This window comes from Halichoerus grypus, chromosome 3 (genome assembly GCF_964656455.1).
Source record: "Halichoerus grypus chromosome 3, mHalGry1.hap1.1, whole genome shotgun sequence".
In the NCBI taxonomy this organism is placed as follows: Eukaryota; Metazoa; Chordata; class Mammalia; order Carnivora; family Phocidae; genus Halichoerus; species Halichoerus grypus.
The window spans coordinates 116,117,216-116,129,866 of record NC_135714.1 but is presented as its reverse complement, the minus strand read 5'-3'; the positions used below and the strand labels follow the sequence as shown (position 1 = coordinate 116,129,866).

General features: G+C 33.2%; 1 protein-coding gene across 1 annotated transcript; it reads left to right on the top strand.

The window, feature by feature from the left end:
* Positions 1 to 10,323: 10,323 nt before the first annotated feature.
* Positions 10,324 to 10,626, top strand: ATP5ME (ATP synthase membrane subunit e; the record flags this gene model as incomplete). Its single annotated transcript, XM_036092675.2, has 1 exon — positions 10,324 to 10,626. A coding segment is annotated over one exon (285 nt), but the record flags the coding sequence as incomplete, so codon positions are not given.
* Between the last annotated feature and the right edge of the window lie 2,025 nt (positions 10,627 to 12,651).

The following is a 12,651-nucleotide window of genomic DNA, read 5'->3' as shown; positions in this document are numbered from 1 at the left end:
TTCCCCCTTTAACCAGAAAAATCTCCTCTTATATATTTTTAATAACATGAGATACTGAGTGTAATTTCATTTGAAAAAAGTCTCTAATGTTGGCAAAAAGAAGCCAACTATGTGATTCATTTGGCTTGCAGAACAACATATACTGATTCAGAGATATTTCTTAGAAATGGGAGAAATCTTCAGTGATCTCACTCAGCCATTTCCACTCATGAATAAACATCGGATTCAATGGAAAATCTTCATGAAAAGATAGATATCACAGGCCACTTCTTAGACATCATAGCTCAGTTAGTTTCAATTTGGGACTAGGGAATTGAAATTTTTTGAGAGCTTGTTTAATGAATTTTGGTCAATCACATTGGAAATAATTGAGCCAGGCTTGTCCCAGGTTTTAGAGATGAGAGAATTAACGATCAGATGAGTACTATCTAGGTAGATGTCTCCTGCCCTCCAGCCAACGTTACCTACTTTAGAATTTTCTCTTCATATTTTATTGTAGAACATACGAAAGTATATATTAACTTTTCCAAGTTAGATGCTTCAGTATTGCAAGATAGAGATTTTATAAATTAGTTTTATATTAAACATTCTTGATATGCGTCTAGGGCAAGAACACCATCCAGTTGTTTAACTCATAGACAAGCACCTTCAGGGTTCTGATGAATTTGGTCATCTTCTTTCTCCTGTTGCTATTTATTGGCATCAACTTTTATAAGAAAAGGTAAAATCTGGAGAGAGAAGATAGATGTAGGTTTCTAAAAGATCAAGTCATATAAACTTAAAACACCTGTTATTTATTACATCCTTTCATAGATTTTCAAATGTGTTTATATTCAGTATTGCATTTTTCCAAAACAACTCTGTGAGGTACATTGATGCTAAGTTAAAGGGTACAATACCCAAAGGAGTATGTGTATGTGTGTGTGTATAAGATATATGTGTGTGTGTGTGTAGGTGTGTGTGTATGGAAAGATAATATGTTCTTATAGATATTATCTTATAGGAAGGTCAGAAGTTACTCTTTTGTGATATGACAAACAGCATTTTAAAGAATGATTATGCATTACCAAGGAATCAGAGGTTTATTCCTTCAACTTAGAAAGAGACCACACCTAAATTATATCACAGGAAGATTTCACACCCCTGGCTAGAGAAATCACAACTATCTAGATGATGAGAAACTGTTTTTCAGACATCTTTTATATACAGTTGGGACTTAAGCTCCAAATGCCTGGTACTCAAGAAGCTTTTTTTTTTTTTTTTTTTTTTTTCCTGTTACTGGGATTGCTCTCATACATATAGATGAAGGAAGTAAAAAGAAAAACATTATTCATCTATAGGAATGGAAAACCCACTGTATGTCCAACAGACTGCACATGCATTGCCATGCTGCTCAGTGGGATAATGAAAGAACTGGCGACCATATGCCTCTTTTCTTCTTGGTGACTCTTTCATGCCAAGTGCATTTCTTAATCCATTTCCAATGACATGGCTAAATTCACCCGAAAACTGTTATAAGACAGTTGCCTCCACAAAGGAATCACCCATCCTAGAGAGTCATATTTAACTTCCTCATTTTTTAGTACTAGACCAGAGAAAAAAAAGACTTGAACTTTCAGAAGAACAAAATGCCACATGGAAATTCTCTCTTCTCCTGAAATCAGTTCATAGTCTCCCACCTGTTCCTATGCAGTAAGCTATTTTAACTGCTATAATTAGATTTTCCTTTTTCATTCCTTTGGAAAATCTGACACTTTTTCACAAGAAAAAAAATTCTACCTTTTTATACTAGCAAATGGTAGCAAAACAGATTTGAGTCAGAATCAGAAGATGGTCTCTGTCGAAGTTCAGTTGTTTCAGAATGGGAGTGGAAATTTGAATGGTATTGTAGATAAGAGTGGGGAGAAGTTCAGTACACTCTGTTTTCCGAACAACTAGGTTGTGATAACAGCAACTTCTTTATTTAATCATTTCCTTCTAATAATACTGAAGAACCATGGCACCTTTCTCAGTTGATCATTAAATTTTCCCAAAGTTAATATAAACCTCCTTTATAAATGAATTAATGTATTGGCCTTAAATTCTGCAGTGTCACTATTTAATTTTCATTGTTCTTTGCAAATACTGAAAATAAATAGCATTGCTTGTTATTTAAACAAATCAGACTGTTGGACTTTGGGGGCAGTGGTTAACAAGCAAATGGTAGAGGACACATCATTTTTACTCTTGTGAGTATGCATGGATTAACTTTGCAAACTCTGTCTTTAGCCACCTCTATGTCCATAGGCCTCCATGGACACAAGCCAAGCAGTTTTCTTTCAAATATATGAACTAAGAACAATTTGGTACACAGGTTAATCTCTCTCCAGTTTTCTGGGTTTATCAGAATCAGGAAACTCTCCAAGATCTACACACCTATTACAGGGCAGCCCCTCTTAGAGGATCCTTTGTGGGTTCCTGTAACACGCTGCATTAGAGAACTAAGAAAAGCGGTCTGAATTCCAGGGTGCAAGTTGACAGAAGCCTTTTCAATTGCTCTCATTGAATAACACAAGGTAAAACTGATTTTCCTTATCTCCCCTGAGATCCTGAGAGAATTCAGGTCCTGGTTCACCTTCTAAAATCCAGTAGCTATTTCATATTTCTGTTGTGTTGAAGTTGCAGATAAATTAGGCAATTTAACATTAATGTCAACATTAGAACATTTGGTTGCAATCCTGCTATCTTAGCCATTAATTTGATATAACTTTGGTGAAATCACTGAATGTCCCTGACAGTCTGCTTATGTATAAAACGAGAGAACTGAATATTATTATTGACTAAAAGTCCACTTTAGGTCTAATATTATTATTGAAGTCCACTTTAAATTTAATATTACTCATATCTTAACAATCCATCAACCATGTTACAGGTTCGGCCCATCCGCATTTCCCTTCCATAATTCTAACAGCATCTTAATGCTCACCTGCTCTAACTTTCTCCCATTCCACACTGTTATTTACAGTGAGGTCAGAAATATTTCTATAAGGCAATTCTGATCATGTCATTTTTCCTTTAAAATATTTTCTAAGTTATTAGTATAAGTTTCAATTTTCAGATGTAATCAATCTCAAAATTCTTTATTAGTCAATGCCTGATTATACATATAAATGCTGACCTGCTTCACATTGTTCAGTCATTACATCACATCTTTGTCCCTTGCTTATGGTCTTTGAGGAGGCTCCTGATTATATTCAGAATGTTTCTGCCCTTCACCTGTCATTTGCCTGTTATACTTCCTTCAATGATTGTTCCCTGTTGGGAGTAACAAACATCTTTAAATTGTTCCATCTGAATGGGAGCTTAGTTACTTTGTTATGCATTTATATAGTACTTAATTTTTTACTTTGGTTACTACCATTAGTTTTATTTTACTTTTTATTTTATTCTAGTTTTATTGAGATATAATAGACATACAACACTATATACATTTAAGGTATAATAATGACTTGACATATATATATAGTGAAATGATTACCATAGCGAGTGTAGTTAATATCCATCACCTCATATAGTTACAATTATTTTCCTTTTGATGTGAACTTTTAGAATCTATTCTCTTAGCAACTTTCAAATGTACCACACAACAGTGTTAACTATAGTTACCATGCTATACATTACATCCTAGTACTTATTTATCTTATAAATGGAAGTGTGTACCTTTTGACGACCTTCCCCCAATTCCCTCACTCCCCAACTTCACCTCCCATCTTCGGAAATCATAAGTCTGATCTCCTTTTCTGTGTTTTTGTTTTTTGTTTTTTGTTTTTAATATTTCACATATAAATGAGATCATGCTGTATTTGTCTTTCTCTGTCTGACATATTTCATTTGCATAATGCCCTCAAGGTTCATCTACATTTCTACAAATGGCAGGACTTCCTTCTTTTTTATGGCTGTATAGTATGTGTGTGTGTGTATGATATCACATTTATTACATATGTTACATGATATATATCTATGTAATTATATAGGTATATAGATATCACATTTTCTTTCTCCATTCATCTGTTTCAGTGCGCACTTAGGTTGTATGCATATCTTGGCTATTGTAAACGTCTCTAATATCTGAAACCATAAAACTCTTAGAAGAAAACATAAGGAAAAAGCTTCTTGACATGGGTCTTGGCAATAATTTTTTAGATACAGCACCTAAAGCACAAGGAATTAAATTTACAAAATCAACAAACTACATCAAACTAAAAAGCTTCTACACAGCAAAGAAAATATTGACCAAATGAAAAGGCAATCTATGGAGTGGGAAAAGATATGTGCAAATCACATATCTGAAAGATATTAATATCCTCAATATATAAAGAACTCATATAACTCAATAACATAAAACCTCAAATACTCCAATTTAAAAAACGAGCAAAGAACCTGAATAAACATTTTTCTATTTCTAAGAAAATACTCAAATGCACTCACATAGTACTTTATAAACTTAACTCAAAAAAAACTTATCTCAGTCAAAATATTATCAACCTTTTTGTAATTTTTCCATTACTAAATATAAAAATGAATTTTTTAAAAAGGTAGATACTGAATCTCATTTGACTTTAATCTCATTGGTTTGGTACTATTGTCTGACTCATAAACAATATACATATAAATAATTATTGAATAAACTCTCAATAGAACTGTCAATGATATTGTGTTTCTCAATTTATATAATTTGCATAATAATTACACATATTATTATGAATATCATTTTTTGGCTAGCCACGTGAGTAATTTACACATAGAATCCAATCTAATCACTTCAATAATTCTTGGAGATCTGTTCTATCATTATACTAATTTTATTAAAAAAATACATATATACACAAGCATAAGGAGAACATTTAAGTTTCTTGGGTTACATAGTAATTAGTAGATCCCAAATTCTGAACTCAAGAAACATCTTGAGAGTGTATGCTCTTACACACGATGACCTGTTTGGTTGGCTTATTAAAAAAATAAAATAATAATAAACAACAAACATTAATAAATTTTGAGATGGCCCAAAGTAAACTTGTAAAATGTCTTTTCAAGAACTTCTACAGTGAAACTTACACAATTACCTCTGAGATAAAAGAATGAAGGGTAGAAAAATGAGCCTTCATAAGGGTTCAATGCACATTGTAACATATCTCCCTGATCCAAAATAACTTCAGGATAAGTAGCACAGTGTTACTGGTACAACTTAAAGGTCCAAATGTAGTTTACTTTGATTCTCAGCAGTAAGTCTTATAATAGTTCATCCAACATGACAACAAAGCAGACTCCCGTGAAGCCAATGCATTTGAAAGGACTTGGTCATTTGGTAAAGAGGTCAAATCTAGTTATAGCTAAGCTCATATTCCTGTCTTAAAATAATTCAGGTTATTCTAAAAGCAACTAAATCATAGAGTAAATTTGAAATTATTTTATATGTTAATTTTCATCAGTGATCAGCTGTTGCATATACAGTAATTTTTTTTTTTTCCCTGAAACCGATTGACAGCATATTGAAAGATATATTTGGAACACTAGTTCATCTACAACATTGAGTTTCAGACCGTGATGGACACATTAGGCTTGTTCTTAAGGTTGTTTTTAGAAAAAAATTTAGGAAGTTCTTATTTTTGAGAAAACACAGTAATTTCTACTTGTGATTAATAGGTATGGGTACATTTTTTTCTCTCCTCCTCCTCCTCCTTCTTCTTCAGTAGGTTATATGCCCAATGTGGGCCCTGAACACATGACCCTGTAATCAAGAGTCACATGCTCTATGGACTGAGACAGACTGGTGCCCTTAGGTAGTTTTTTATTTTTTTTAAAAAATGTTTCCACCTTCAAGAAGTATTTATCTGCAATGTTTTTAATGGTTTAAGCACAAGTAAGCACAAGTGATTTTCATTATTTGTACCCAAGATTGAAAGTGGCCATTATGTATTAAAGTTTTCCACCTAACTTTTTTTTTAATATTTTATTTCTTTATTTGACAGAGAGAGAGACAGCGAGAGCAGGAACACAAACAGGGCGAATGGGAGAGGGAGAAGCAGGCTTCCCGCGGAGCAGGGAGCCTGATGCGGGACTCAATCCCAGGACCCTGGGATCATGACCTGAGCCGAAGGCAGATGCTTAACGACTGAGCCACCCAGGCACCCCCATCTAACTTCTTTTGAATAAAAGGAAGTTTTGCTAGCCATCTGATGGGATGTTATGCTAGTATAATTTTTTAGTCATTTATTATTATTTAGTTGAGAGAATAAGTCCTCCGAGGTCAAATACACAGGGCTTTGACTCCATGTGTGAATTTAGGCAAATTACTTCTGTTCTCGTAGCCTCCACCTCATCCTTTGGGAAAGAATAAAGTACTTAACATTGTGATTGATATTTTTAAAAGATATAATGTCTGAATAGGTCTAATACATAGAAATAGCTTTCTAATGTTAGCCTATTACTAGTAAGTTAGGATCTTTCAATTCATCCAATTCAATCTTTCAAATTCGCATATAAATTAACTTTAGATCAATGAGTTATATTCAGACTGATATATCACAATAAAATACAAAATGTGATGAAAATCTTAGGAATCACTATCCTTGGGAAGACTGATTAGGTAGGAGTCAAAGAATATTGATTTAAGGATTCATTGTCATATTGTGGTGAAATCATTAGATTTAGATTTTTTGGTTCTCAGTTTCCTCATCTATATAATATTGCTAATATAATAACTTCCATGATTACTATAATATATGTTAATGCCAATTGCATATGTAAATAAATGAGTAAATAATACACATACAATTTTTGTTTCACTTGAATGTAATTAAAGATTCATTTGAATTTAATTGAAGTAATGATAAAAATGATAAAAACACTTGGTGCAAAAAGTATTGTCATTCCTGTGAGTTACACCCCTTCTTAAAAGCATTTAATTGGCACCTAAACCCTGTCCTTTGATTTCACTTGAGAAAAGCTGGTTGACATTCTTTCTAGGTTAGAACCTCATTTTTTCTTTACCCTTCATTATTGGTATACTTTTCACATTATTATAAAGGTCAGCAGAACCCACAGAGCAAAAAGGAAATTAATGGATTTTGAATCAGGAAAAAAAAAAAAAAAAACAAAACACAACAACTGAACTTTACTCAGAATTCTATAGTGGCCCTTTTCAGTACAGTGTTTCAGGGAAGAACTGGCCAGTGAAATTTGCAGAAGAACTTATGTAAATAGGGTAAAGTGCTTTTATGAAGTGGGTTTTAAACATTAGCTTTTCCTTCTCTCTAGTTTAGTATATTGAGATAATAGTTGCTAACATACCCTCTCTCTTTCTGTCTCTCTCTTTCTCCCTTACACATATTCTCTCTCATATCATGTGCATATTCCACATAAGGAATATGTAGTTTCTATGTCTAAATATTCATTGAGGCATAAATAGATACACAAAGACACACATATATCTCATATGTATATATATATTATATATATGATGCATATATACTATATCATATATAATATATATGAAGAGATATTTCATTTCTATTATTTGTTTCTCTTTGGGGAAAATGGCACTTTTTTAGTCATGCAACATGTAGTGTTCAGTGAAAGTAAAGTATGTCTTCAACCACAACTTCTTTTATTTTGACAAGAATATCAGTTAAATATGGGCACCTAGTGGCTCAGTCAGTTAAGCGTCTGCCTTCAGCTCAGCATGATCCCTGGGTCCTGGGAATGAGTCCCTGCATTGGGCTCCCTGCTCGGTGGGGAGTCTGCTTCTCCCTCTGCCTCTGCCCCTCTCCCTTGCTCATGATCTCTTGCTTGCTCTCTCTCAAATAAATAAATACATAAATAAATAAATAAATAAATAAATAAAATCTTTTAAAAAAATCAGTTAACTATGAAATGCTGATTCTTGCTGATTTGTCTTTTTCTGATTGCCCAATTTGACTTTTTCTAATATTCTTAGCTGTATTATACACTACCTGATCCTCTTTCTCACTCTCTTCCTATTTTCATATTAATATTATTTTTAACATCCAGTCTATTATCAATATTGATTTCTTCTCACCCTTTAGTTTTGTATCATAATCACATTTCTATACAAGAAACATTCACAATAAAATGCAATTTAAAATGTACATGTGCCCATTATTTTTTTCTGAAAAGTGATTTGCTAAAAAGCAGAAAAATGTAAATGTAGAATAGATGTCTAAATACAAAAATAACATTTATATCCTATAAAACTGTAGAATCATCAATACTTTATTGCTGTGGACCTCAAAGTTTGCATAGTATACATTTAATGAGAATCTTATGTTTAAAACCCAGCATGTGTTTTGGGAAACAATTATTCTCCAGTGTAAATATATCATTAAACAAGTTTAAAAAAAATAAAAACCTGAAACTATGGTTCAGTGGGTGGACTTCCATTAGTTTTTTGCCTTTTTTCTTAGAATTTCAAAAGTGGTCTATTTCTATCAATACACATCAGTTTGAATGTTAATTCCGTATAAGATTTTAAATTAGGGGTGCCTGGGTGGCTCAGTTGGTTAAGTATCCAACTCTTTTTTTAAGATTTTATTTATTTATTTGACAGAGACACAGCGAGAGAGGGAACACAAGCAGGGGGAGTGGGAGAGGGAGAAGCAGGCTTCTCGCTGAGCAGGGAGCCCGATGCGGGGCTCGATCCCAGGACCCCAGGATCATGACCTGAGCCAAAGGCAGACGCTTAACGACTGAGCCACCCAGGCACCCCAAGTATCCAACTCTTGATTTCACCTCAGGTCATGATCTCAGAGTTGTGAGATTGAGCCCTGCATCAGGCTCTGTGCTGGGCGTGGAGCCTGCTTAAAATTCTCTCTCCCTCTTCCTCTGCCCTTCCCCTATCTCTCTCCCATCTCTAAAAAAAAAAAAAGAAGATTTTAAATTATAATATAATTTAATATCAGTTAGGTAATAGTTGGCACCTTAATCTTAAGTAAATCAACACATGTAAATTCACTTACACTGTGTGTAGATCATTATTTCTAAATAGACACAAAGTTACATTAAATATTCTAAGGGCATAAAAACTTAATTTATTTGCTGCTACTTATTTACTTTTCAAAAGTGTAAATATGAATTCCATGGACATAATTAAAAGAAAATGTAAATTTACTCCCATTTTTTTTTTTTTTAATTTCTACGCTTACACTAATTCAAAGTATGTGTTGTGATACCAATTTATTCATCATTAGCACTTAATGGCTAAATGTACTTTTAATGTTGGTCAGTAACATGGATGAAAAATTTTTCTTTAAAAGTGTCTTTTTGGTTTACGTTCTGAGCTTTAATGTCCTTAAAGACACACATATACAAATGTTTTTGATCTTTATGTAATAGGTGAGAGGAAAGGATACATAATATTGTTCCTTAAAATGTTTAAGAATTCCTTCCTCAACAGCTACTAAATTTGACAGGATATTAGCAAAAACTACTAAATTACATTGTATAGCCAAGATTTTAACAAGGATAATGTTATAGATACTAGACAATTTTTTAAAATATACCAGAGAAAAACAGTCATTTATGGGGACTTGTGTTTACAAGACCAAAAAAAAAAAAAAAAATTGAGTTCACATGACTCCTGATTCCCTTTAAGTCTTCAGACTAGCTTTATATGATAATATTTTGCTACCAACATTTAAAATTTTAGGGTCTTTTTTTTTTTTTAAACCAAACTACAATTCAAAGATGGACTGGGTCGTTTTACATTGCTGTGTTATTCTTCAGATAATCATTAAAATTTCTAATTTGCTTATGATGCTTCAGCTGAATTATATAATTTGGGGGATAAATTGGCATGATGGCCTCCTCATTAGCTGTTGCTAAGTGATGTGATTAGTAAGCCTCATCTCGGTCTTTATGTCAGTGTTCATTATCCTATTTTTTCATGACTGATTCCAATTTATTTATTCCCAAAGTTGGCATTGCTATAATTTTTTCAGTGGGCAAAATCTCACAATCAGAGACTCAAATATTAAGGTATACTAAAGATAAAATATCCTTTTAGGTTTGGGGAATAAATGTTAATTATAGGAATCATAATTCATTAGTGGAAACAGAATATTACAGTTAGTTTACCCATTTTCACAAATAGCCTCAGCATATTTTATTTTATTTTATATTTCAATCAGTTTACTTTATCAGCATTATATTTCCTTTAAATTGTCAAAATTTAATTTTTGTGCTTTTTTAATTTATGACCTCTGAAATAAATAATATTGATTAACTGTATGTTTATAATTAAGATAAATAAATGATTTAAAATTAATCTATGGAGATTGTGCTTCCGGCGTGAAGGTTACGGTCAAGACGGGGCCGCCGGTGCCAGTCTCCCCGCTCATCAAGCTCGGCCGCTACTCCGCCCTGTTCCTCAGCGTGGCGTATGGAGCCAAGCGCCACAGTTACCTGAAACCTCGGGCAGAAGAGGAGAGGAGGATAGCCGCCGAGGAGAAAAAGAAGCAGGATGAACGGAAGCGGATTGAGAGAGAACTGGCAGAAGCCCAAGACGACAGCATACTAAAGGGAGCCTGCCTTTCTCTGGAATGGTGTGGATGAATAAAGCTTTCTGTGTTTGATGCTCTCAAAAAAAAAATTAAAAAAAATAATAAAATTAAATTAAATTAATCTATGCATTCATATTTTAGGGGTTGTCACACTTCAAATAAGGTATTTATTCCTCTTCAGTAAGTCCTCAAAAACAAAATACTGACTGTTTCATTAGATAGTTTGAATCTTTGGATTACCAACACCATTAAGGCCACAAAATATAGCTCTGATATGTTTTGACAAATATATAAATTCATTATCATCCCTAATCAAATAGAATACAAAACAAGAATAAGTTAATACCATTATTAATTTTTTCTATTTCCAAGTAGTCTAAACCACAAATAACATTTTTGGTTTTATTTGTTTTGATACTGAATTTTCTCTTCACTACAACTCACATACAACTATGCACATTTAATTTTAATTTAATTTAATTTAATTTAAATGTAAACACAATAAATTAGGTGCTTATTTAATTCTGTTGTCATACTATATGCTAATTTTTAAAAAGGCCATGAAATGCATAAATATATACATTTTTTTATAAAATCAAGGTGTCATTTACATTAAAGGTAATTTGGATAAATTCTCCTAGTGAATAAAAACTATAAAAGTTAGACAAAATATGAAAATTATCTGCTGGAAGCAAGACTTGTGTTGTTAAGAGCTATTATTTATTTTTTTTAATGCACTGGGGGAGAAAATAAAATGATTACCTAAAAAGAGAAGAAAAATGAGCGAGGTTAAGGCTAGTATTTGGAACCACTCTCCTGCTGGTGACTGCTGAGGAGGGATTTCTTTTTTTTTTTTTTTTTTTTAAGATTTTATTTATTTATTTGAGAGAGAGAGAATGAGAGAGAGAGAACACCTGAGAGGGGGGAGGGTCAGAGGATGAAGCAGACTCCCTGCCGAGCAGGAAGCCCGATGCGGGACTCGATCCAGGGACTCCAGGATCATGACCTGAGCCGAAGGCAGTCGCTTAACCAACTGAGCCACCCAGGCGCCCTGAGGAGGGATTTCTGAGAAGTTGGCTAGCTAAGCAGTACTTTTCATGGGACAAAGGGGACACATCAAAGAACAGAAGTAAACATAGGTTGTCTTGGGAGTGAAACAACATAATCTTAGACCTCTAATTTTATATTACATTGATCACACCAAATCCCAAACTCAAAATCTTATTAGTCATAAATGAAAATAAATAATGTAATTATAAAACAAAAAATAGCAAATAATAGAGACAAGCCCACAGGATACCCAGGTGATGGATGGAATTATCAGGCATAGATTGCAAAATAACAAGCTCACTCTACCTGAGATGAAATACAAGATTAAATTTTTTATACAAAAACTGTAAACTGGGGCACCTGGGTGGCTCAGATGGTTGGGCGTCTGCCTTCGGCTCGGGTCGTGATCCTGGGGTCCTGGGATTGAGCCCCATGTCGGGCTCCTAGCTCAGCGGGGAGCCTGCTTCTCCCTCTCCCTCTGTCTCTCCCCAGCTCATGCTCTCTCTCTCTGTATCTCTGTGTCTCAAATGAATAAAATCTTTAAAAAAAACAAAAACAAAAACAAAAACCATAAACTATGAAAGTTGACAATGGATATTTTAAAATTAAAATACAGTAAATAAATTAAGATCTTAAAAGATAGCTTAATATCGGATTAAACAAGTTAAGAGGGAATTAGCGATTTGAAATATGAGTCAGAAGAAAACATACAGATTGACTCATAGAGAGACAAAGAGATATAAAATAAAAAAGTAAGAAAAACAGAGATATAGTTGGAAGGCCTAAAGTCCCTAACATAGATGAAAGAAGAGTGGGGAAGAAGCAATATTTGAATATATAATGACTAATAAATATCCCAAGTGGGAAGCATTTAATAATCAACAGATTGAAGAAACTCTTACAACCCCTAAAAACAATGAAAACAGAAATTCATACCGAGGTGCCCAAGGTAAAACTGTTAAAATTCAAATCTAAAATAAGTTTTCTAAAACACACAGATCAAAAATTATTACCTTCAAAACAATAAGAATTAAAGTAAAATATC